Below are 27770 nucleotides of genomic sequence, written 5' to 3' on the forward strand. Positions count from 1 at the left end.
ATATAAAATAAATTAAAACATGCATTAAACGCATGTTTACGTGGAATTTTAATGCCTTTACTCTAATAGCTCAGTGGTGACAGTTGAGTCAAAACTGAATGGTGCGGTTGCATTTGAGAACAGCCCAGAACACGTAGGAAGCTCATAGCTACAAATACAGTGCTGCAAATTCTAACTCAGCTCATGCGTAAAGATGTTGCATTGCAATTGCCTTCTAACTTTTCTAGTCCTTTGAGTCAGCACAGTCTCCTCTGATGCAGTATAACCTTTGAAATATCCTGTCAGAAAACAACAGTATTTCCTGTTTTAATTTACTTCCAAATATTGATCATCTTTTTTTGTGTGTTTGCTTTTTGTTTTCCTGAGACAGGGTTTCTCTGTGTAACAGCCCTAACTGTCCTAGACTCACTCTATAGACCATGGTGGCCTCTAACGCACATAGATCCACCTGCCTCTGCCTCCTGAGTGCTGGGATTAAAGGAGTGCACCACTATGCTTGGCAACATCCAGAGATATTAGTTACATGTTGATGCCGCCACTCTGATTGGAAAAATAAACAAGGCTAAGTTTAATGTTCTATTAGAAGTGATTCACATATAGATGTCTATTTCTTCAATTCAGTACCAGAAATCTTTATTTACACTAAAATAAAACAGAATCACCATGTGCTCCTCTATGCCTTAATTTTCAGTTCATTTTGTCTAATAGGTGAGGATACTTTCTTACTATTTATTTATTTTTATTTATTTTGGTTTTTTTGAGACAGCGTTTCTCTGTGTAGCCTTGGCTGTCCTGGACTCACTTTGTAGACCAGGCTGGCCTTGAACTCTGGAACTCACAGAGATCCACCTGCCTCTGCCTCCCAGAGTGGTGGTATTACGGGTATGTGCCACCATACCCACGAAGTTTGTAAATTTTTAAAATTCAAAATTCTAAGCTGAAATATATCTTGTGCTTCAGATTGTAAAGCTATCATATGGCAGTAGGACATGCCAGGCCCTTTCCTCCAGCCTTGGAAGTCACTGCACACATGTTCTAGGGGAGGGCTTGATGGTATCAATGGTGGATGCTGCTATTCGTTCATCTTGTAGATGGTGTTTCATTGGTACCTCCCTGGTCTGTGCCTGTCATATAATACTCTTGCTAGTCATGGTTATGATACCACAGGACCCAGCACTTTTAGGCTTTTAGGAACCATGACTTATGCCTTTCTGCTATTGACTGGATGTATCCTCTTTGGGTGGATCTTAGGTCTCTGCTGTTGTGAATCTTGTTTCTTGGCTACATGGTATTTCTTTCCCAGTCAGTACATCTGAGTTCAGCAAAGTGCATCCCCGTTTACCTACACCCTACTTCTCCAAGATAGGGTTGAAAGGTGTATTCTATGTTTAATTTGTAGGATGGAAAAAAACTCCAAGTTCCTTTTAGCATATAAAATGGGTTATGACTTTAATTAAATATTTGGCATGGACAAAGTAAAAACCAGATGTTGAATTAAAACTTCAACAAATGAAACTGGGCTTTTCAGTAAATAAATTGAAGGATGAGCTGTAGTCACATTTATCCTACATTGGACATAGATTCTATATGTACATTCCAGGCTAATTGAGCAGCCCCCACAGGTTTCATAAACCCACTTATTGGGGTTTTTTTTGTTTTGTTTTGTTTTGTTTTTTTTTGACCTGGCTCATCAGTGCTGAGTTTGTGACCAGCCATAGCTCGCTCGCTCGTATTTTGTTTTCTCTCTACTATGAGAGAGAGAAAGAACACTTCAAAAGGCAATAAAATGTTAATGTGCATGTGGTGAAATTGCAGGGTCTGTGACTGTGCTGCTGAGTGTTGAGGAAAGCCAGTTGTGACCCTGACTTTTCAAAGCTCATGGTGCTGACTTGTCAGCCAGCATGGAGTGCCCTTATCATCTTGTTGTTTCATCATCCTTGTATCTTGTGTCCTTTGAAACTCAGGGCCTGCACAAGTGGCTCGTTCAAACCTTGTAGCTAGCTGTACCAAAACTTCTGGAAGTTCAAGAGAAAGGTCATGCACACTTGCTTTGAACTCTAGTTCTGTGAAAGTTGAGTTTATTAAAACCAAGAGAATGAAGAAAAACATCAGCAATGCTCTTGTCACTGAAATAAAGAAGATTCAAGTAGGTAGAGCTGCTGTTGTACAGGAGAATCTCCAAAGTGCTTGTATTTGTTTCTAAGAAATAAATTGTGAACTGTTTATTATCTCCTCTTACATTTGCTTGGGATAGAGCAATCCATTTCTTATTTTTAACGTTGGCCTATATCTTTCAGTGGTCCAGGCTATAAAAGTAAATATAGGAGCCAGCTATATGAATGAATATTCTTTTAATGACTTCAGGGAAGAAATTATAGTGGTGAATAGTGCAATCTCACATTTATATGATGACCCATAGTACTCAGCTCCCCCAGTCTTAGGCCACAGGCGACCTGCCAACATGTGCATTAAGTGGCAATTTCCTATGTTCTGATATTAAGAAGTACCTTGTAGTTTGTTGTGTTCCTAAGACGTGTTTTTTATGATTCCTGAAGAACATGCTAGTGTATTCTGATTTAATTTTCAGGGTCAAGGAAGAGAGACCCAGAGTAGTGTCTTTTCTATAACACCCTCATTCCTTCTCGAAGAGTAAGCCTCCTTGAAACTTGGAGACAGCACGGTTGCTGGATGAAGATGCAGTCGCTCTTGTAGTGCCGCAAGCTAATTCAAGAGGTGAAAGTATTCCTCCTTAGGAAGCTGGCGGGTCTTGTCTGCTCAGAACAACTCCTGGATATTGAGCATCGCCATATGCAGGATGCTGTGGGAGGTGTCGAGAGTGCCTTCCCGTCCCCTTCTCCTCGTCCCCGTCATTCCCTTCCCTTTATTGCATTTCATCAGTTTATTACTCATTATTATTATTATTGTTGTCACTAAACCACTCCCATTTTCTTTTATACTATTAATTTAATGCTAAAAAAAAAAAACAGTATTAGCCACCCGGGTTACTGTTACAAGCTGAAATAGACTTGGTAACCTAAGTTACAGGTTTATTTTTGTGGAGGCGGGAGATCCCATATCAAGGTCTAGCAGGGTTGGTTAGGGTTATCTAAATGGCTTATGAACAGCTCTCTCCTCACCGCCTTCCCATGGTCGGCAGAGGGAGCAGACTGATGTCTCCCATTAAAAGGACACTAATCCTATTGGATAAGGGCTCTGCCCCCTTTAACCTTAATTACCCTCATAAAGACCCTGTCTCCCAATTCGTTCATACAGAGGTTAGGCCTTCAGCATAAGTCGTTTAGAGATAGATGTACATTAATAGAGCAAATAAGAAAGGGGGGGGCGTGCCTTAAGTAGACAGCAGGCCACGATCCGCATGTTGTAGCGGGCTGGTAGGCTGCAGCCTGGTGCTTGCGCTTGTTCCTTTATGCTTTGGTGATGATAGCTTCGGGGAGAGCTTAAGGAGTCCTAAGATAAAAACAGTTTGAAGTGCCTGTCTACCTGCCAGCCTTCAGACAGCGGCCTGGATTGGCTGGGGGACGGGTAGGTAGAAAGACATATTTCTAATCCCCAGGCTTGTGGCCTGGTGGAGACCAAGGACAATGAATTAATTCCAGTCCTTGGTCCCAAAGACCAGAGTCACTCTTTGGTGGTGACTGGTTGATCGCTGAGAAATGTGATTTCCTCTCCGCACTGGGGGTTAAGCCTCAGAGAGACTGGATGTTGGGCAGTTTGTATTCTCCACACCCCACTGCAGCAAAACCCTGCCTGCTTTGGTCCTGACCTGAGCAGACGGGAGCCTCCAGACCCAAAGATCCTCCGGATTGCCAGCTTCTGGTTGCCGGGGACACAGCTCTGAACAGAACAGTGGCTGGCAGGGGCTGAAAGGAGTCTTGGGTGTTCCTGCCAGTGTGATAGGCGGCTCGGGGGGTTCGTGAAGCAGCCTGCTGAACCCTCTCAAATAGAGGCACCCAATGCTGCTCAGCTGTGTAATTGGGATGGAAATGGGCCAATGAGAGGCAGCAGTTTGTGCTTAACCTTTTGGGAGTCTTGTTCCAGGAGAGTGGGGGGGGCAGCATTACAAATAATAAGCTTCTCCGCCTGATTTGTAATGAATTAGTAATAAACGGCCCGGTGCTGTAGGAAAGTCTGCCGATTACAGAGCTGCTGCAGCTAAGAGCACGGGACCACATCTTATTTTGATCAGCTGTAGCATAGCAAAGACATGTAATTATCATAATCTAACAATTAGCTTGGCATCACTTTCCAGTGTTTAATTACCCCGATAACTGGTAATTGAATAGAGGACTTAATGACAAGAGAGAAACTTTCATTCTGCCTTAGGTGCTTAAGTTGTCTACTCGGCTAGGCATAATTTTCTAGCATTGCTTGAACAACAGTCCTGATTATCATTTTCCATTTTGCAGTCTGCCGTTATTGTTGCGTGATCTTGACCTTTGTTTATCATACCATTAAACTCTTCTGGAAATTTCATGTATGGACACAGAACCCATAAGTTTATTACCTGTTTCACATGTCGTATTGTTTTCAACTGAAATTTCCCTTTGGGACAACCCATCACCCAGGATTTGGAGTGATCGAGACAGCGAATGCTGCAGCACCTTTAAGGAGATGAGTGGATATGAGACCTACAGGTAGAGTATCAGGCACTTAAGAAATACCAAGTTGTCTTTCTCCAAAGTCTCTTCTTGACCTGGTAAAGATACTTGAGATTTATAATTACTCTTTCATTGTTATTATGTGTGAGGCTAAGAATGGCCTGGAACTCTGCTGGGTAGGACCACAGGGAGAGAGCCGTATGCTTAGAAGCCATTGGCTCGGTGGGTGTTCCGTTGGTTTGACAGACTCCCACATACTCTGATAGTAATCGGTTTGTTCAGTTTGTTCCTGAGACGCTGGCTGGGTAACTTATTTAGTGATTTTTTTTTTTTTCTGTACCTACTGTTGGTCAACCTGCGTATAGGTGGCAGTGATTTTTGCCCCATATACTGAAGAGGCCCTAAAACTCCAGATCCTGCTTGCTTCCTAGCTTTGCCAAAAGCTCCTGACCAGCAGACATGGCGAGAAAGAGCCTGTTCTGCATTGTAGAAGTGACCCATGTTCAGACCACACTGATTGCCAGATGTTAATTCTTTATTTTTGTTTCAGAATCCCTCTTTGAAAACTATTTGACATGATCTGTGATGTGTCGGCCCTGTTAGGTCGTTGCTTGGTTAACAGGCCGACTTGGCCTGCTGACATTGACACACTCACTCCCTGCCCCAGGCCTCACTGGGGGCTTAAAAGCAATTAGACTGTCACCCAAAATACGCAGTCCCTTCCTAGAGAAAAGTCTCGTTTAGGCTCTGCCAATTTAATGCTTTGTTTCCTTTGGAGCTCCTCTGTCAAGCTAATAAAACAAACTCCAAATGAGTTAAAACACTGGGAGAGGGAACATTTTGTGAGTCTTGTGTTTGAAGTAGGTACTGTTCACGGGAAACATAGTTTTTTAACACTCATTCAGACTGATGTGCCTAATACTAGAACATGCTTAATTCTCATTCAGAACGGCAGATAGAATAGACATGGGAAATGGTTGAAGAGAGGAAACAGGATGGGAACCTACCGTAAATGTCCCTCCCTCCAACATGGGATTGAAGCAGATGCTAAGACTCACAGCCAAACTTTGGGCAGAGCTCAGGGAGTCGTAGGAAAGAGTGAGAGAATAGAAGGACCCAGAGCACACAGGAGCTCCATAAGAAGACCAACAGAGGCAACAAATCTGGGCCTGCAGGGCCATGCAGAGACTGATGTACCAACCAAGGACCATGCATGGAGAGGACCTAGACTGCTCAGATAGGCAGCTCAGTCTTCATGTGGGTATCCTAGTAAGCATGACACAGACTCTCTTACCAGCTCTTTGATCACTTTCCTCTGGTGGTGGTAGTGGTGGGGCATTGCCAGGCCACAGAGGAAGAGGATGCAAGCAATCCTGATGAGACTTGATAGACGGGGGTTAGATGGTAGGGGAGGAGGGCTCCGCCTTTCTGAGAAATGAGGGAGGAGAGTGGAGGGTTAGAGGGAGGGAGGGTGGGACCGCAAGGAGATGAGGGAGGGGGCTACAATCAGTATGCAAAATGAATAAATTATTTAAAAATAAAGTTAAATTTAAAAGAGAAAATAAAAAACAAAAAGATTCTTACATACAGTTTAAAATGCATAATCAATATTAGACATGAGACTTTAATGTACACATGCATAGTGCAGAGAGAAGGAGACCAAAGTCACAAGTGAGTGTACTATTATACTGATAAATTCTGAGTCCAGCCAGGAATATTGTAGCAGTTAATGGAAGCTGTTATGCTACAGACCTCATCACTACAGAGCATGCACATCAATGAATTCTGTTTGGAATTTTCATGAATGGACCAACACAGCACTTACACCTATAAATGTTCCATCAGTGTCTCACACTTGATTGGATGAGAGGTATTTTAGGTAGCAGAAGCTATTAGACATGCGCTATGTATCTGTAGCATATACTGGGCTGTGTTTCATCTGCAAGAGTAAGGAGGACATATCCCTGATCTGCCGTGCGGAAGCAAGTGTCCTCCTCCAGTTTGTGAATGTCCCCTTCTCTTGGAGTAGGAGTTGTAGTTGATAGTGTTCCCGAGCAGAGCCTGGAAGAGGTAGACTGGACAGCCCAGAGCTATGTGTTTTGGTCGTCATCAGCCTCAACTGATCTGGTTTCACTGAAACTATCCACACCTCGAACTCTTGAGTGTGAAAAGCTGATTACCAGTGCATCCCAAAGATCCTCCTGTTTTAGCCCAGGAGAGAGAGGAAAAGTTTAAAATTAGCAAAACAAATATTTGCTCAGCCGTTGGTAATACTGCTACCGTTTATCTATGCCAAGTTTCACTTGCTGTTTATGTTTCACGATTTAACCTCTGCAGGAAAACAAAAAAAGAACATCTTCAGATTTAGGGTAGGGACCATAAGGCTTGCATTCTGTGCCCAGAGAGAGAGCAGAAGGAGCCAGGGGGAGGCGTGTTATGCAACAGGGCTGCTGGGCTGCCCATCTCACAGAGGCACATTTATAAACTGAAGCCCGCGTCTCTTATGGGGCCCATCGGGTCTTTTGGGGACAGATGAGAAATTCTTCCGGCTAACAGACACATCTTATTCTGTAATTAGACTTTAAATCAAAACTAGTGAAATTGAAAGACGGTGCTGCTGAGACATATTCACTGTAGATTTAGTTTAAAATTTGAGAGGAACCCTGAGCTGATAAATTTGCTTAATCTTTGATCATAAATCATATCCTTCTTTTGCATTTCAGCTCCAGAATGTAATCCATTAGGTTTCCCTGTAATTAAAGAAGTGACAGCAGAGTCCTGTTCAAGTAGGAATCACCTCTTGACATATTAAAATACATTTAAAATGTAGTAATCAACTCTCCAATTGGAGAGAAATAACATTTTCATTGTTGGATCCTTTAAGACATCACCCGAAGGGGAATGAAAGTGCCCGAAGCTTCCTAACTTCTGATGGCACTGACTGCTCTCAGTGATGCTGTTTCTGTATTTATGGAGTGAAGCCACTTCACTCAGGAGCTACTTGATAAAATACCTCACTACGTATTTCCCTGGAAGCAAGCTCTCTGCTGTGCCAGCAACATATGCTAAAGGCCAATTTAGAATGTTTTAAATATGCACCATCCCCTTCCTTTTCCAGCTACTAAAATGAAATGCATTTTGGCTTTAGCAAATGAGGACAGAGCATGAGGAGGAATGCTACAGGAGAGTGGCTAGGGGAGGCCTAGGCTGCTGCAGCACAGAGTGCTGGAACCCAGGCCACTGCGTGCGTCTTTTTTTCTGTTTGCCCTCTCTAGCTGTCAACGTCCACAACACGGGGGCATGTGGTAGAGAAGAAGGTAAGGTCAGCGGCATGAAAAAGCATTCACTGACAAAGACAGCCAGGCCATATCTGTTTGCTTTAACAAGGAGTCACCAGTGGACAGGGTTAAGTTAAGAACTCCGCTGATAAAGAACCCAAAGAACTCAAGGACTCCATGTTCCATTTTTCAGTGACCCGGGATGGAAAATAAAGTGGTTCGGAGGACAGAGATGTTAGGGTTCACGCTTACTAATGCCGTCAAATGATGCTTTAGTTCGTATCTCAGTAAGAATGTGAGGGCACATTACTGAGAACTAAATGAAAAGACAATTGTCGTCTCTTCTCTATATTGGATTTGAGTTTTGAGATTTGAGCCATGGTTTACTTCTACTGCACAGGTTAGCTAAGGGAAGAGATATTAACAGTGGTTTTAAATTGATAATCAAGGTTAAATTTAGCAACATGATGGAAAATTGTGAGACACATCCACTTCCCTGCACTTACAGGCATATTTCCCAACTCTCTCATATTTCCCTACTTTGCCACAGTTGTCTTTGAAATGTGCCTTTCCTCTAACCCGTCAGGTGGCTTACACCAACTCCCACCAAGTTTATAACTCACATTGGGTAATGGGGATGATTAAAGGGGCTTATTTTTGTACATGTGTGTGTGCTGAATTTTATTCTTAACCAAGTAAAATGGGCCTTTTGCAATATAGATGACATTGATCCTCAACCAATCTGCTGCCAAATTTTGATAGATGTGCAAAATATGTTTTTGCTGTAAGAGAATATATATTATTGTATGTTGTGTGGAACACTGCCCTGAGCTGACATGTGTCCCAGTGAGGAACAAGGGCTATCTTTCTGTGCATGTGAGATGTTTCAGGCTCCTAAGATATTTACATTGTGAGAACAGTCAAAATGGAATGTGTTTTATGCAGATAAAAAATCCCCTTACTACATACAGTAAGTGTTCACGCTTCTACATAGTGAAACTTAGTGGTAGTTTAATAGAGTGCAGAGGAATGATTGCTGCCTTATCAGTGGGTTGCCAGATAGATATTAGAGGTTTTAAAAAGATACGGTGATCTCAAAGAGGGCACAACTATAGACACAATGGGTAAAATTAGAAGAAGTAAAAGAGGGAAGACATTTGCAGGAAAGTTCTAAGAAATTGCCTAACCTGTTAAAGTGGTGGCTGTGTTCCCCATGGCATCTGTAACTACTGGCATGCAGTCTTTCTCGATTCTTTCTAGACGTGCATTTCCTCTTTAATGTGAGCTCAAGTTCATGAAAGCTGTTTCCTGATGAAAAAAGATCCCTTATGTGGACGGCTGCTGAGCCTAAGAACACCTCATTATGTGGAAGACCAGGATAATGTGCATGAGTCAAGAGCTGACGCTGCCGTCTGAGGCTTGTCTTAAATGCTGATGTTCCCTTTAGCTGTTGCGTTAGGACTTTGGAATCAAGTCACAGGCAGGGGAGAGAAGCAGGGCTTGGTCTATATTGGTGTCACCCTGTATATTTTGGTGTACCCACTCTTTCAAAAGGGCGTCATTGTAAGAAGAGAGGTTGCTATCACTGTGGGGCTGTTGTGGTTACAAAGACAGAATATGCTTGAAAACCACCCAAGACTTGGGTTCTAACCTTAGCCCTCTTCCTAGTTACTGTGAAAAATTGAGCTAAGAGGATTTTATCTTCGCTGGTTGTTGTTCCGTTCTAACTACCGAACACAGTTGCTTTGAGTATTTCGCAGTAGGTGTGTTTCGTATATGTAGAGCACACACATCCCAAGCACAGCAAGTACTTGTTATATAAGTAAATGGAAGAAAGAGCTGAAACTATTGAGAATGAGAATTTTCCCTCAAGGGAATATGAAGCAGACCTATGGACGAGATGTTAGCAATTTCATCTCTTAGCAAATGTAATATGAAGAGCATTAGCTCTGAGGTCAGACTGCTTTGCTTTCAATTTCCCCTCTACCCTTTACTAGCTGTGAACATTGAGCACATCGCTTGATTCCTTAATCTCAGTTTCTTTGTCTTTGAGTGGATATAACAACGGTGAATATTCTGTGGTATTGCGATGAATATTAAACTGAAATAGTGTATGTAACATAGTAAGGACTCAATGTTAGTCATGCTTGTGACTTTCTTCACAGTGAGGAGGCAATGATTACTTTGTACCCAAAAAGGGGGCTTGGTATAAAATTAGAATATCTAATCCTATCTTTTTTTTTTTATACATGAGCACATTATATAATCCCTTTCATGAATTTCAGTTAGTCATTGTTTATACATATATATATATATAGCCTATTCTTTGACATTGCATTAGTAAACAAACTTGTGAGACAGGCCTATAATTCCATCACGTAGGAGGTAGATATAAGAGTTTCAGGAGTTCAAGGCCATTCTTGGCAACATATCAAGTTCAAGTATAGCCTCTGCTACAAAACACCCTGTCTGAAAAGACAGACAGCGGGCAAGGATCTGAAACAGAAGTGCAAATTGACTGTGATGGATTTTCATCTTCAGAAATAATAGGAGAACCGTCACATATTTAAAATAGACACCTTGGTACTTCATTTACCTCACATACAAGTACAGCATCACCTAAAGGGAGTACTGGTCAACCAGTGTAGAGTGAGTTTTCAATTTCATAGTTTGCTTTATTAAAATTTTAGTAACATTAACAAGGACAAGGACAGAAATAAACTAAACCTAGAGTACCCCCCCAAAAAATGTGACATTGTGGCTTATAATTGTAGAAAAACAGAATTATAGAATAAAGGAGTAGCAGAACAAGTCCAGGTAACAACAGTTTTAATTTCCATTTTCAATTTGAGCACTTTCAAATGCTAGTTAAGCTAGCATGAGTGACACTTAGGGAAAGAAAAAAAAACTTCCCCCTTGAATGTCTTTAAAATCTATAATACTAATATAATAGTATAAAGTGCATCTGGGCATCGCCTTCTGCTACAGCTCTTGTCTGGCTCTCATCCAAAACTGTCAGGCCACTCTTGAGTACTGATGATTCATGGCCCAGCACCCTTTTATCTGAACATTGTAATGTCTTTTCTTTGTACTTTAGCGGTGATGTTACCTTGATGTTCAGAAATCTTTTAAAAGGAACAGTCTTTCCTTGCATCTTGACTCATTGTCTGCCAGTGATGAAGAAAAGGTAAACTCATGATCATTATGAGCACAAAGAAACACTCTTGGTTCTCTTCATAAGAAATGGCGTGTTTTTGAGGATCCTCACTGAAACGCGAATGTTCTGATAACTTCCTCTTGATTCTCTCACATGAATTGGTACTTTGAAACCTCAAGATGCTCTTCCAGTACTTTCTCCTCTGAGACTTGAGGGGCCATGGGAGGCAAGCAGGACAGGTCCTCATTGTTGTCATATCTTATGTGTAAGGAAATTGAGGCTCCAGATGATGTATGACTTCCACTCACCAGATCCACTTCTTAAAGCCAGCATGTTCACTCAGTGAGGAGTGCTATCACTTCCTGTGTTGCCTCTCCAGAGGGAATCATTGTCAGGGAATATTTAGCATTGAGAATAAAAGTGGTTTATTTCTCCCAGGCTGCACGTTAGTACCAGGGTGCTGAAGGTCTCATTTATGCTTGGCTCATACGTTTTAAGCACTCATTGGGAGACTGGAGGGCTTGATGGGGCTCTGAGAATGAGAAGGAGCCTGGGAACCCTCCCAGAGATTACCAAAGGAACAAGGATTTTCATTCGCAAGGAAAGGAGCACACAGACACCGCTGACATCTCTAAATGTTTTATGGACTACCTTGTAGAAGAGGAATTAAATTCGCCCTTTGTAACTCCAGGCAGCAGAAGTAGGATCAGTGGATAGAAATTACACAGAAGCAGATTTATGCTCAATATAGGAAGAAAGTTTCTAACATTTAGAGATGTCCAAAAATGGAACTGACCAGCTCATCATCCCTGGGAAGTGTTCATGTGAGACTGATTGTCCGGCCTGAGGATTATGGGACTTTATGAATGTTGTATTTCAGCAGTAACACAGTTTTATGGTGAACCTTTCTGAGGCTTAGGGAAGAATTTCCTCACTAGCTAAAAACAAAAGCTTTTTTTTTATTAAAAATGTTTCTGTTGTTTATTTATTTGTTTATTTTGTAAGCTTTCCTGCCATGATTTTAGACTGAGAAAGATTGACCCTTCTGATGCTTCCCACTTCACTTTGTCTTGTGAAGTGCTTTTCAGCTGATTAGGAAAGATATTAATTAAAACAGAGAAGCCCAAGATTTATAAAATTGAACTGAAGCAGGGTTTTGCAGGGTGTGTGCATGTGCGTTTGTAACACTTCAAATCAGGCTATGAATCGTAACAGTGTTCAGTAAGGACTTTTCGTGCTGAATGCTTTAGTTCCAGAATTGGTGAAGGATACAGTTGTTGATTCCAAACAGGAAGACCTCCCTGTATGAATGCTTTTCTTATTATTTCCTCCTATTTCCAACAGATTCCAAAGGGGTGACTACCACATCGATGTCTGTATCAATGACTACCTGGACGTTTTCTGCCCCCACTATGAGGACTCTGTCCCGGAAGATAAGACGGAGCGGTATATTCTCTACATGGTCAACTTTGACGGCTACAGCGCCTGCGACCACACTTCCAAGGGCTTCAAGAGATGGGAGTGTAACCGGCCTCACTCTCCAAACGGACCACTGAAGTTCTCCGAAAAATTCCAGCTCTTCACTCCCTTCTCCCTAGGATTTGAATTCAGGCCAGGCCGAGAGTACTTCTACATCTGTGAGTACATGGAGATTTGTTACCTTGTGTGGCAGCTGCAAAGCTCAGACTGATTTTTTTTCTCCCTGACCTATGTTTTGGAGACGTGCAGAGCTGGACTCTGCATTTCAGATGTCTCCTTGTGAATGCATACATCACAGTCCCTAGCTACGTTAGCTGGGAATTGAGAGCCCAAATTAGATTAGAGACACAGCGCCTCTTCCCCTATGAAATTGCGTGTCAGCCTGTCCAGTGAACCATTGCTGACTTGTGTTTCTTTTAAATGAAAATTGCCAGGACTTTTTTTTTTTTTTTTAAAGCTTGGAGAAAGGAAAAAGATTCCTGAAAAAAAAATTAAAGGAAATAATTAAATTTACATAACTTGGAGTTGTTGCATTTCTTATTCAGGTGTCAGCACTATCCTCTTAGGCAGCCACAGTTTTAATGGAGAAAGCCACAACTCCTGCAAATGTCAACGTGCTGATGATAAATACTTGCTTTGCACCAAGGAGAAAAGGAATTATTAGGAGCAGCTGTGTCTTTAGACAGGCAAGTGTGAGGAGGTATCTAGGAAGAGTTCCAGGGGAGCTGGCTTCTCACCTGTGAGCACGGAGTGGCTGTCCTGAGAGAACCCGAATGTTCTCAGCAGAGCTGCGCCAATCACGTGCCATGGCCTGCTGTGTTCTCCATTCCAAGCAGAGCAGCATCACCTCTGCAGGTGTCACACTGTCATAGCTTATTCCTAAATGCTTCTCAGACTTTACTATGCACGAGATACTTGGAGGTCTCGTTGTCATCCGGATGTCGGCTGGAGATCTGAGGTAGGGGCCTACGATTCTGCGTTCATAAAGGTCCCAGGTAACATTCATGTTGCCGGCCCACGGACCACACACTGAGTAACAGGGTTATCCGTGATGCTAACTGTAGGCCTCTTGGTGCTTAGCTTTTTGTTTTGTTTTGTTTTGTTTTTGTATAAAATACTTAAATAGTCTAGTCTTCCCCAGTTCACTGTTGTCTGAAGGGCATGAGGCCTTGTTTGTTCATGGTACGTTTGTTAAAGCTCGTGTTGGCTCTGACGTGGGAGGTGTGAGGTGAAGATACTTCCTATGTTCTGTAAGTGTCAGACCTGTAAAGAGGCAGTTCGGGTAAGGACAGCTACTGACAGGGCCAGTGGGGACTCAGAAAGACCTGATGCTCACTGGCTTCAGGAATCCGGAAGTGCGGTTGCTCCCGCTGTGTGGAAATCCACCTGATTCCACCCTAAATGCTTGGCATCCTTCTTCCACATCAGTGAGCCAGACAAACAAGATAGAGAACATTCCTGTTTTTCTGACTCAGTTCTTCCATCCAAATGTCTCCACCCACATGGTTTAGATCTGCTGAGCTTTCTAGCTCCTCTCCATCTTCAGAAAACAGAATTTTACAGCCAGTCAGATTTCAGCGGCGCCACAGCTCTCTCACTTATATTGAAATTGAATTTTAAGAGGAAATTGAACAGTACCAGTTTTATTATTTTGGTGCATACTTCAGTTGTTAGTCATGAGAAAACATGTAAAGAGCCTTGATACCATCTCACATTCGGTCCATAAAAATAAGAAAAGGAAGATTGAGTCTCGCAGATGCAGGAAGCCCTGGCATGCAGTGACCCCTCACGCACACAGGCAGTGCGCCCACAGCTTCACTGTGCTCTTCCTTTCTGAAAGAATCCCATTCAGGAGAGGAGGGGAAGGAAAGAGGAGGTATTCAGTTGTGGGGTGGCATTAACTTCATTTATTCTCCAACTGTGAGATACTGTGCTGTGAGAGGAAGTTCCTACCAGAACTGGTATCCTCTTATTGACTTTTCAGACTTAAATACCAACAAAAGCGTGAACTGAAAATAAAGAGATAACATCAAGATGGGAAACACACTCACGGGCTAACTAGTTGATTGCATGATTATTAGAAATTATAGAATCCACTGAGGTTCATCAGCAAGATGTTATTCACATATACTGTAGTGCTTATGACTAGGTTTTGTGGTTAAATTCAATATTTCACTAAAAATCATTATGTGTCTTCTATAACATTCATTTAACGGAGTCATTTAACTGTCAAGGGCTCCTGTCAAAGTAATTGTTCCAAAATGCTTCAAAATATCAAGAGCTTTTTTTTTTTTTTTTTGCTGTTCAGCTGAGTTTAACTTAAATTACTTTTTTTAATGAAAGGTAAAATAGCACAAAATTAAGCAGCAAAGCGATGTTCATTTACAAGACGCACGGTGGCCTGATGTTCAATTAAATGGGATTTTCAACCATGTTTTCAACCCACAAAAGTGTCCCTCCCTCTCCGCTGCCAGGAGAGGCTCCTCTGTCTTTCTCTGTTGAGAGCAGTGGCACAGCTAACACGGCTGCGCATCTCAGCACGTGCAATGTGCTCGGCTCATAATTAAAGCACGGGATTCCTAGGGGGAAAATTGGCCCTTGGTCGAATCTCCTTTCTCCTAAGATGCGTGGGATGAACAGCATGAACAGCTTTTTTCACACTTGTTACGCCCATCTCAGAAACAAGCTAAATTGTCCAACAGTAGTGAGGACAAGGGACCAAGTCTCATAGCGTCTCTCCTCACTTCTCCAGAAACAGGAAGAGGAAGAAATGTATGGCCTAGTGTCTGCCCCCCTTTGGTTTCAGCTCCATTGTGAGGTAGGGTGCCAGAAGTCGGCTAGAAACAGATTTGGTGGGAAGGAAAGGCAGGCGTTTCAAAGCATGGGTACGTGGACTAAGACAAGACACAAATCAGAGTTCTCGTCAATATCTGCTGCATTGTGATAAAACTGTTTTTCCTTCATAATTTCTTAGTGTTATGTAAATTAAGAAAATGCAGTGGTTGACTCTATGTATGACATGTCTGTTACCTTCAGGTTGGAGTGTCCTTCGCCATTCCAGCTCCTTTATCCCAAGAGAGTGCTTGTCCCTGCTGTCCTTCCCTCAGGCACAGGCCGCAGACCAGAGTGGTGGCTTACTGGGGCCACTCCTGAATCTGACCAGCAATTTTGAATCCATGGTAGCTAACATAAGAGGCTGGCATCCTAAAGGGACCATGAAAAGATCAGTGGCGTTTCTATCAGTAGTAACAGTTTTCAGAACTGCCTCTAGCCTACAAAGGTCATTTATATAGACGTCATACCAGGCATGGTCAACCCAAATACACCCTGTGATAGCGATGTCTAGGAACGTGGCCCTACGTATTAGCAGACCACAGCTTTGAACCCAATGCCCAAAGGATGCGTTTTCATAAGGAAATAGAAATTTTAGAAATTAAAAGAACATGCTTCAGAGATGTTTCTCATAAATATTAACCTATAGAGAACACTTTTAGAATTGTTTCTGTTCTCATGTCTCAGTGAGAAGAGATAAGAGAAATCACTAAAACAAGGACATTAAGCTTTTTTTGTTTAAGTCTGTGGAAATATCAGTTTGAAGACACTCTCGTGCTGAAGCGCAAAGCACAGTGATTACCTGGCCCTTACGCCGCTGTAATGAGCTATTTGAACTTGAGTAAATCATCTGATATCTTGGAGTTCTGAGTCTACATCTGTGACATAATGTGGCTGAAATGAATGATTTCAGAAATTGCTTGGAACTTTAATATCCTCGTGTTATTAATTTTTATCTGAGGTCTGCGGCTTCAGCTAAGAGATAACATCTGTGCAAAGGCCGGACATGGTGCCTAGTAGGTATCAGTAAACAGAGCCAAAGGGCAAGTCTTTGAGAGCACGCAGAGAGCGGTGTTGGAGCTCTGCTCTCCGTGTCACTTCTGTCCGTATTCTCGTGCCCAGGCTCCTCTGAGTCCCCAGGCTCCCGGCACTGCTTTGCCAGCCTGGTTCCATCCCATCCGAACCACGGCAGCAAGGTGTTCCATGGCTGTCTTCTTCCTTTCCCAGACCTCACCCTTTCTGACTTCCTCCCTCTCCTCCATCCTATTCCATGTAGCTACTCAGCACACCCCAGTGTTGGGGTCTGGCCACTGGGATGTCTTCCTGCCTCCTCATTCATGTCCCTTCCTCTCACTCTTTTTTTTAGAGGTGTGATGTTAAATGTCTTTATCCGAAAGTCTGAATAAAACTATAAAAAAACAACCCTTTCTTTATCATTCTAGAGAATGATACTGTCTTGTGCAATTATTGTTTCTCGGGCACTTATCACTCCTGACATTAAATATTTATGATTTATTGTTCTTAGCTGTTTCTGCCCTGTGGCATGTATTATATTGTTTGTCATGGAGAACGTGTTCAATAACTAAAAGTAAATAGTGTTTACGGAGCAATGCTGTGTTTTAAGTACTGTTCTGAGTACTTTGTCATTAAAATGGTACTGTGAGATAGCGTTCTTTTGTGTGTGTGTGTGTGTGTGTGTGTGTGTGTGTGTGTGTATAAAGAAATTGAGGTAAAGGTCAGTCAGATAATTTGTAAAAGGCTCATGCAGGTACAAAGTGACTAACGGGAGAAGAAATTGGGGCACATGCAACTTAGAAGAAATGCAAAGATACAATCTAAGGTCTCCTGTACTTCAAAAGGAAGAATAGACTTTGTTACTTTTTGTTGTTGTTGTTTACACTTCTACAAGAATAGAGATGGTTTCCATAGGTGACTTGGTGGATAAAGTACTTGCCAGACAAGTGTGAGGAGCTGTGATTGGATCATCAGCCCCCATATGAGTGTTGGGCAGGTGTGGTGGCTCATTGCAGAGAGCAGAGGCATTGCTGCATCTTCAGCTCTCCAGTGGATGCCTTCCTATCTGAGAAATGCACTCCCGACTCTCTAGGTAACTTCCAAAGCCAGAAAAGTTGCATTTTCTGAGACAACAATCCTATAGTCGTTGCATAGATAGTCCACAGGGTCCAAATTGAGTTTTGATTATCCCCATGACCCTGAATTAGTGAATCGCAGTGAATGACCTACTACATACAGAGCAGCGTCATTTCCTGAAAGATGACGGCGTTAAGGCAGAGGGTGGTAGTCCCTGCTACACCTGCCTCATTGCTGGCCACGTTCTCTGCACGGGCATGCTTTTCATATATCCGTAGCGTATTGCTCCCTGATTGCAAAGTAACTGTCAACACGCCATGTATTTCAGTAGTCTATCACTTTGTCTTAGGCCGTGAGACAATTCTGGCATGTCCTGCCAAGTTTATTTTCTTAACAAAATAGCCTAACTTCCTAAGATACAGTTTCATATAAGGACCCATATCCACTCGAGAAACTGATTGTACTGTGTGGTTATTGAACAACCGATTGTAGGTATGAGAGTCATCAGAAAAACAGAACATTCAAAGGAGAAACTCCTTCACTTGCCAGTTGGCTCTAAAAGCTTTTCCTGTAGGTGAATTGTGCGGGACTCTGAGTATAATTTCTTATGGAAGTGTTTATAAAACCAGTGAGGACTCAACAACACAGAGAATCCACTTGGCCAAGACACTGGCGAAAAAAAAAAAAAAATGTGTGTTTTCGAGGAGAAATAGTATAAAATAGCACACCTAGAAGAGCTTCCCAGTAAATAAAACCTGAATGAATGTGTCATAATAGTGTCCACATACAGGGAAAAGATGAATTTTAAAGCCTTTGTATGGCAACTCTGCAGCAGCAAGATCGCTTGCTTATGTTTTTAGTTTTGTAGAAATAACATGGCATTGACAAAGAGGAGAATGTGATTTTAAATTTTTTTTTTTTTAATTGTATTCTTTCTCTCTGGTCATTGCAGCCTTGGGCATGAGTCTTTCAATTCTTCGAAAGATTTGTTTGTTTATTTTATTTTTGTTTTATTTTATTTATTGATTTTTGTTTTTAACACGGGTTTCTCAGTGTAGCTCTGGCTGTCCTGAAACTCACTCTTGTAGACCAGGCTGGTCTCAGACTCACAGAGATCCACCTGCCTCTGCCTTGAGTGCTGGGATTAAAGATGTGTACTCCCATTGCCTATGTGTATGGATGTTTTGTCTGTATGCAGTGCCCTTGTGAGCCAGAGGAGGGCATCAGATTCCCGGGAACTGGGATTACAGGCAGGTGCCATGTGGCACTTGGAATTGAACGCAGGTCCTCCGGAAAAGCAGTGTTCTTAGCCTCTGAGCCGGCTTCTAGCCCCTTCCTGTTGTCCTCGATGCTAGTGTGTCGATGGAGAAGCTTACCCAGCTTCCCTTTTCTTCACCACAGTCTTTCTTATTCCCAAGATTCAGGAAATGAACTTTTAAAGACGTGCCTGCCAAGCAGGTGTATTTAACAGTCCTTGTCCAAGATGACTTGCATCCTACAAAACTTTGTTACCTTGAATAGCCCAAATTGCACTTTATTTTTTTTTTTAAAAAGGCATAAAAATATGAAGATTACACCTGGAAACTAGTTTCAATATTCCTGTGAAGAGTGATGTCAGACTTCATTTATCTAGGTTGTCTTGAATGCCCTGTACAGTCTCTGGATTTGGAATGGCTCCCTTTGGTAGTCTACGTTAAGTTAAGTCTATTATTTTGCTTTCAGAAGTTCACCAGTCCACTTTTTTCAATGCATATTCTTACTGAAATGGGATGTAAAAGTAGCACAATTATCAAAACAGGAGATGATATTTTTTTTTAACCAAGCATGCTGTTTACTCTTTCAGGAGAAGCAACTTGGAAATACTGTTTTCTCTTGACTAATACCTCCATACCTGTTCTTCTTGTTTACCGTGTGTGGGTGCACACATGTATGTATATACACACGTGTATGTATCTTCTTCTTTTCAATTGAGCCCTTCTTTTGGCATTATTTGCTCTAGCAGCAACTGTTCTGAGATTCAAGGCCTTCATAACAGAAACGTCCAGAAGAACTATTATCAAATGCTAGATTACTCCCTCAGTTTTTGTTTTTGTTTTTGTTTTTAAAGCACCTTCCTAAAGAATGGTATTTCAAGGCCTGTTCTATTGACAGAAAAAGTCCAAAGTAATTTTTAGAAAACTGACAGATTTTAATATTTTCTAGAGAAGAAATTTAAAAAACCAGCTTTTTATAAAGTTTTGTTTTATTTTTAAAATAGAATGCAAACATTTTTTCTCCAGTTGGACATTGGACATTTTTCAATGATAGTCTTAGTTTTCTCTCCGATGATAGTCATTTTTATTCTCTTTGTGTACTTTTACAGCTCTCTTGTGAGCCTACACGATTGTGCCTTTTTATTTAAAGAATGAGCTTAGAGAACTGCTTCTGGTTCAAGCTGTCCCTGGCCATCTTTTAGGAAAGCATGAATGGGTTGAAGAGTCCTTACGTGGAAGTTCAATAAACAACCTGTAAAATGTTTGGGGACCTCAGAAGACGTTTCCTGTGTTAATTGTAATTTTCTCTTATGGAAACAATTGTTTATTGCCAGATGCTGTGTCAACCTTCTGAGTGAGAGGCTGTGGCGTGCAGTCTCAGTGCCGCTGAACACTGAATGCAGCGTCCAGGCTTTGTGGTGGCTTCATGCCTCACCCCAGGTGGCCTGAGTGAGACAAAGAGACACAGCAGATGACAGGACCACAGGATGTTTTTCAGGACTCCATTATTATTATTTTTCTTAACCTTTTCACAGTATCACTCTGTCAAATGTTTATAGTTTTTAAAAAGAGATGCATATTTTGTTAAGTGAGCAGGTGAAAGGAAAAACGCAACTTAACCGACATTAAGAGACACAGAGAAATTAATGCCAGGGAACATCACTGCTTCAGAGATGTTGACGCTGAGAGCATTCTGGGTGCTGTGACAAGTTCTGAGTAATTGGGAGTTGCTCTCACCCACAAGAAGCCGAACACTCCTAGGCAGCCTTCCCATTGTCTGAGTTTTGCAAAGGCTATGACATTCAGATAAGTTCAAAAACAAAGTCATTTTTATTTGTACTCCTTGTGAGATCTCAGGATGCCATTATGAGATGGAGAAAGCATGGAGAATTCTGACCTCCTGAGGGATGAAAAGAAATCATGTCACTCACCCTTTACTTCCTCTTACCACGCTTCGAATAAACACCGAAAGGGAAACAAATTAAAGGATTGCTCTTTTTCTGGATCCTAAATGTCAAAAGTGGCCACATCTCCAGAAATAAGTCTCTTGATTAATTGGGTAATGTCACATAGGAGCGGCAGTTCTCAGCCTTAGAAACATGGAATGCATTCATTTGGTTTCAGAGTGAACCAACTGTAGTTTGATGGGCTCCTGTTTTTATGTGCACGTGGTGTTACATAGAACAGATGAAAATGGAAATAGCACACCCGCGACACTTGGAATCACAGAGTTTGTACTTCATTGACTTTGGGTTGTCGTATACTATTCTGTGTTTCCTTTAGTAACTCACTAAGGCAATCAGACTTCAGTGTGATGGTGTGTAAGTGTGATTTTTTATAAATTGCACAAGAATGCACACATCAAATGCATAGTCAATCTCGGGGGAGGGTGTGAATTTAACACTTTCTAGTATAGAAAACCCCAGTTTTTTTCCCATGAGACACATACAACAGTGAAAGTTGACTGAATGTGGCCCATGCAGAAATAACGGGGTTGTGATCTTTCATCAGAAAAAACACCATTTCTGCAGGGTTTACCCCTTGTCTGTTCTTGCTCTATTTTAACATTATGGTCTTGTAACTCTTGGTTTGAAAGTTGTCATACAGCCTCACAGCAGGCCTATATTATCTACAGAGTTCTTTATGAGCAAATATAAATCACCACAAATGAGACTTTTCACAGCCAGATATATGTAGAAATCTGTGTCAGTGCTTTCCTGGCTGGCTAAAAAATATCTCTAGGCTCTTGAAGCTTCCTCACAACTCATCCTGCTCAGACCCTTTTGGGAAGCAATTCTCAAAACTTGAGATTTATGGTCCACAGAACTGATAGTGGCTATAAAGTTTTCTATTTTCTCTTTTCTTTAATATTAATGCAGAGAATGAGGTGTTATCGTTCATTATTTTAGTTCACGAGTATCTTGTGAGCTTGAAATATGGTTCCTGGGAATGTGGCTTACCTCTGCTTAATAGGGGAAATGTGTGGACTTTGGCAACAAGCTGTTTTCCCATTAAATATTTTTATGTAGATTGTATAAAATCCACATTAGGAACAAAATCTTAATATAAATGCAATATCCAGGCTTAGTTTAAAATTTTAAAATCTTTACAAAATATTAATTCCTTCTGAGCCCCCAAAGTGAAATATCATGAATTGGAGAACAGCCAGCCTGTCTATTATTGTTAGAAATGGTAATGATAATATCTTCTCATTTTATTTTATTATTTCCATAGATATATAATATTCTGGCCAACTTTATCTACATCACAGTAAGCTGAGTTTTACTCTGCAGTTAGCATCCCCTTAGCATGCAAATCCCTTAAAAACAAATAGCATGCTCTGGATAATTTAAACTAAAGACAGTGCATTGTTTTAACTTACCTGATTTCTATTACCTTCCGAGATAGGGTTCTAATCCAGATGTGACTTTCCTGATTTTTTTTGTGTGTGTGTGTGTGTGTGTGTGTGTGTGTGAAATTTTTAAAAGTTAATTCTCTACTGAGGTAAATTGTTTACCAATTCTCACTGAGGTTGGAATGGATTGCTTTCAGCATATGTTTTGCTTTGACAGTTTTAGTGGTCCTCACCCTTCACCTTAGAAATGTTTGCTTTGTTTTAGGTGGAATTTTAAGAAATCGATCAGAACGAGCTTAAGTTGAAGACCCCTTTTGTGTTGCTTTTGACAGATTGCTTAAGGGTCTTGCTGGGGGAGAGTGAGTTCAGCCACGTCTCAGAAAGTGTGGCGGATCCCACACTGAATTAGATGAAGAGTAGTTCAGCCTTTTGCTAGAGGCTTACTCTGCCCTGACTAACGATTATTCCCCTAGGTATAATTATAGTGATTTAGCATTTAGTGCATGTACTATGCACAGTGGTTCCAAGCACTATGTATATTCCTCATCTGTGAGGGAGGTGGTGTTACTCTCCCCAGTATTAGATGGGGAAGCTGGTGCCCGAGTGAGCCTGCCTCCAGGTCTAAGTGTTATCTGTGCATTTTGTAATGTATAACAATAGATTGTTTGCTGTGAGTGACTGGTCCCAAGGCCTCACAGTTGCTAACTGTATATTTTATCCCTGAGCTATAGCCCCAGCCTCATAATATGGATTTTTAAAGAAGCCAAAGTAAGACAGATTTCAAGGATTGGCAAATCCCCTCTACTCCAGATCTGAGGGCAATGCCTGTTTTGAAAGTAACTAAAGTAAAATATTTAGGAAAATGTCCTCTTGCCTTAATTATTGAGAGTCACGTACTATAAAAGGCATAGGTAACAAACACTAAACAAACTACAGTATTGTTGGATGATTTGTGGGGTCAGAATATGACGGCATAATAGGGTGTGTCATTTGCCATGACAAGGACATTTCATTCTGTGCCAGACTTTTGAAAGTGTGTGTTTCTTCTGGGCCCTCACTCTTTTTTTTTTCCCAGAGGTTAAATTTCATTAACAGAATCAAAAGTGCATTGTGGACATTGGTAGATACGCTGCAAAGCTTTTGCATCTCAGCATTGCAGCCTATTGTTATGACCTGCCAGGGATTGCTTACCTAGCCCCTGAGCAACCCATGCCTGTACATTGTCACGGTTATTATACTGTAATTTGCAATTACCATTGCTCTTACTAGTTAAGATCCACCATTCATGGAGGCTGTGGAGATGGCTAAGTGGTTAAGAGCACTTGCTGTAGAAGGATGAGGTCCTGAGTTCAAATTCCCAGCATCCATGAAAAAAGGTGCCATAGCTGTCAGTGCCAGTTATCCCGGCCTCAAAGAACAGAGACAGGCTGATACACAAAGTTCAGTGGCCAAGCAGACTGCAAAATGATGCTGTTCTTGCCCAGTAAGAGACCCTGTCTCAAAGAAACAGGATGGAGAGCAGTCGAAGACATTTGATATTCCCTCTCCTCTGCATGTATGAACATGGGCAAGCACTCATGGACATATAACACACACACACATTTCTTTTTAATCTCTGATTCTCCATAAACTTGGAAGTATTAAGACTTCTTTATTTTATAAATGCATATATTATGAAATATGGATTTTATACTACAGGCCACACTGGAGGTTTGTTACACTTGAAATCCTTTGGCATGAAGTTTGGGAGTTAATATGTAGAAATGGTTCCTTGAGGATGGTCACCTAGAGTTGGGAAGACATCCCAGACCAAGCTTCAGCCAATTTCTGATTTAAAAAAAAAAAAAAGTTAGAATAGCAAGGACCCACAATCAGTTCCTAAGCATGGCAGTACACACTCTTAATCCCAGCGTGTGGGAGACAGAAGCAGGAAGATCTTTATCATTATGAGGCCAGCCTGGTCTACACAGTGAGTTGAAGGTCAGCAAGGGCTGTGTAGCAAGACCCTGTTCTGAAAGAAAAGAAAAGGAACAGGCATGGAGAAGGTGGTTCATTTCAGTGTAAAGTATTTAGAAAAATTAAAATGCTTCAAGTTATGAGGGTTGTTAATTCTCCTTTAAGGAGTCTGTGAGAAAGAGAAACATGTTGCCGGAGAGGAAACCAGTTTCTTTTGTGGGGAGGGCTAACATCTAAATCCATTGAAATTATTTATTTTGTGGTAGTACTTACCGTGGAACAGTGACTTGTAGAGAATGCCACCTCATCTTTGTCTTGTGGCAACTATTGCTGCCATTTTCTGATGAGGAAACTAAAACACAGGCAGGTCAGGTAAGCACTATTCATGGGTAGAGGAGTCCAAGTCAGGGCAAACGGAGGCTGTCTCCAAAGTCCTTGTCCTTAGCTCTCACCTGTGAGCGGAAAGTCATGTTTGAAAGCTAATTCCACGAACAGCCTTGGTAGTTATAAAGAAGTTATTCTCATCTCAGAGATATTAATACCCTTCACCTGGCTCTTCTCACTGTTGCTTCCATTTCCTTCCGCTCTGTTGCCGTAGCTCTACCCTTTTGATTTTTTGTGGGCGTGTCAGCTTTTATGATGTTTATGTTAAATGTAATTGCTAAATCAATAATGTCTGCTGGATTATTAGTTTAATTAAAAAGCAGAATTTCTGACCTTTAGGTATGATATGTTTATTATTAAAGTCCCTTTAAGAAGAATTATTGAAGCTATTTCCTGAAATACTTACATTCGAAAGTCTATAAATCTGCTAATGAAACTCAACTCAGGGCTGGTTTTTACTATGCACCATATTTGTAAATGGTCTGCTGGGCCAGAGAGGGTCATTTTCCACTTGTTTAAGTAGATTGTCTGTGCCTAGTGAGTTGTGTTTTCTCTGTGTAGCATACACTGTGACAGTACACAGCCTCTGTTCCCAGGAGCTCACAGTCCAATGGAAGCAATACATATTCATAAAAGCATTTAAAGCGTTGAAAATGAAATGTGTTGTAAGATCACCACTCTTTCTAAAAGAGATGGAAGAGAGCACTGACTTGAGGTATGAGGTGAGACTCAGTTCTGAGGGCCGTCCTTAGTGTGTTGGTCTGCCTGCAGGAACAAAGGTGCACAATTGCCGGTGTTGGACTGTACTTCCAGACCGTCTGATCCACTCCGTTTTATGAGATGGAGGTTTGAGGATTCACTGAGCATACTCCCCAGCTGTTTCTGCTAAGCTGAGGGAACATTGTCTTAAAATGAAAGTGATGTGTCTGAAATGGGCACTAGAGGATTCGAGTGAGTGGAAAGGTCATGTCAGTGATGGTGGTTTCAATCTTGAGAGAAGATGAAATTTCTCTTCTGGATGTTGTTGTAATCCAGGGAATTCTGGTTACATGAAACCAAGGCAGACTGAGGCAGACAGAGATTCTGAAAGCTATCATTTACAGTGGCCATAAGCCATCTTTCTCACTACCTTGCCATTCAGGCTGTCTTCATTTGCTCCATCCGGAGATCCACTTTGACTTAGCTGATGCAAATTAGACCCAGGTAGCCCTGTGGTGTTTTTTAAAAATACATTTTGCTACAATTTTAAAGAAAAAACGTTATTGTAAAAATCTATTCATCTTACATAGTAATAAGCTTCATAAATGAGGATTAAGAGCCAGAAACCGGGAGACAAGAAGCAGGAAGGTAACAAGTGAGAAGTATTCATTTCAAGCTAACGATGAAGAAGGAAAAGGCGTTTCTGTGGAGAAAGAGGATAGTGACCCAGCCTGGGGTTCGTCACACAACTGAAGGTTGTTGGAAGAACAGTGCAGAAGTCAGAGCCTATTGTCTGTGACCTTTTGTGCTTGACAGTTTGTTTTCCTCTGCCTGATGTCAGTTAGAGCCCGATGAAAAAGGAGTGTATCTAAGTGGAGCAATGATTTGGTTATGATTAAAGGTCAGTGGTGATGTGTGTTTAATCACCACTTACCACTCAGAAATTGGGTTGGACAGCAGTCATTTTAAAACCCATAATATGCTCTGATTCCTAGAAAATACATCTATTACCTCATAGATTCCTTTCAAAAAGACTTCACGTTTAGAAAAAGAATTTCACAATAGAGGGCTGTGGGTCTAACGTACACCACATACTAGGTGTGTTAAACTGGGCCATAGATCTCAAGCGAGGCCTGAAGGTACCCGTAGATAAGTGAGCTGCGTGCTATCTTAATAAATGGTATTCTTAATATTGATATCTGAAAGGCAATTAGTTACTTTCTTAGTTCTATCAAAATTAATGGTCACTTCCATGACAAATCTTTATGGGTACTTTAAATTATACATTTGCATATGTCAGAAATAGTTCCTATCATCAACTAGTTTGAAATACAGTAGTAGTCAGAAATAGCTCACTGTCATTTACTCACAAGTACATTTTTCTCACAATTTTTATAGTATCAAATGTGACCAAAATGTATTAATTCAGTTCAAAAGGCATTAATTCAGTTCACTGGGTTCATTTATTTTTTTCTTCAGTGGTAAAGATGAAGAAATATCATTCTGCTCACTCAGAGAGCCATTGTTTGGTTCACATCCAAGTCTGTAGTGGTCAGATGAATGCGTACAAAATATTTTCAAGGTCTAACTAGAAAATTACTTTACCGTTGGCAGGATTTGTGCACTTATTTTTCTACCACTGAGTCTCATACCTGAAAACCATGGAGAAATATTCTTTCTCCTAAATTGAGAAACTCAGCTGTAATCTAAATGAAATGAGATAAATTATCTTTTTCACAATTATCCATTAAAGAGAGAATTAGAATTAATATTAATCACAGATGTTTCATCAAGCTTTATTATCAACCAGATTGACTGCCAAAGTGCTTTCTGGAAGACATTTTCTCTCCATCCCCCACCTGCTACTGAGAACAAACTGTTATTATGGGTCCTTAGATAAAGATTAATGGTTTTGGCAGTTCGTTTGAGGAAATCCATATTTTACTGTACATTCCACTTCAGTTCAAGGCATCGCTAAAAAGCATGGTTTGTCACTTCACTGATAAAATTATGCAGCAGAGACATATGGTATGATATTTCTTTCTACCATCATCAGAAAAAGGCTAATCAATAAGTCTCCCAAGGTTGGTATAACCCAACCCAAATTGTTTCAGCAAGACTTGAGTGAAGAGAAAAATGTGTGTGTTTAGGAGACACATACTTGTGGCCATATTCTTTCATAAGCAAATCTCCATGGTTGTTTAAATAGTGTCTATTAATTATATAAAATAAGTTTTATTGTGATGTTTTCATATGTGCATATGACACATTTTAATCAATTTCTCCTCCTTTTTCTTGCTTACTTTTACTTATCCTACCTACATTTGATACTGTTTTTGTTTTGTGACTACTTTCTGAAGTAATTGGCAAATATTTGACCCTTACAATAATTGTGACTGTTTCCTGGTGTCCTGTCCATTTGCAGAGGGTGCTGTATGTCAGTGCTACCTGCGTTCATCAATTAATGTCCTCTGCATGCAAATAGTTTTCATAAGTTCCAGCAACTTATACAACCTTCCCTTACTCTATAAAGAGCTTGGGTCTGTTAACTGGATCTCACAGGAGGGAGAGGATTAAACCCTGGGGATCTAGAGCATGGCGTGCCTCATCAAGACGTAGTCATTTGCTTTCTCAACTGCAGTATTTCCTCATTCCTGAGTGATTCCA

At 41.1% G+C, this 27770-nt stretch overlaps 1 protein-coding gene across 5 annotated transcripts in view; it reads left to right on the forward strand.

Moving 5' to 3' along the window:
* Efna5 (ephrin A5) overlaps window positions 1-27770 on the forward strand; it is a 274227-nt gene that overhangs the window by 212909 nt on the left and 33548 nt on the right. For all 5 annotated transcript variants that reach the window (XM_021642549.2, XM_021642550.2, XM_060368272.1 and 2 more), the window contains exon 2: window positions 12399-12691. In XM_021642549.2, coding sequence (XP_021498224.1) covers window positions 12399-12691 — 293 coding nt within the window. The remainder of the gene's footprint in view (window positions 1-12398; window positions 12692-27770) is intronic.

The sequence above is a fragment of the Meriones unguiculatus genome, chromosome 15, assembly GCF_030254825.1.
Source record: "Meriones unguiculatus strain TT.TT164.6M chromosome 15, Bangor_MerUng_6.1, whole genome shotgun sequence".
In the NCBI taxonomy this organism is placed as follows: domain Eukaryota; kingdom Metazoa; phylum Chordata; class Mammalia; order Rodentia; family Muridae; genus Meriones; species Meriones unguiculatus.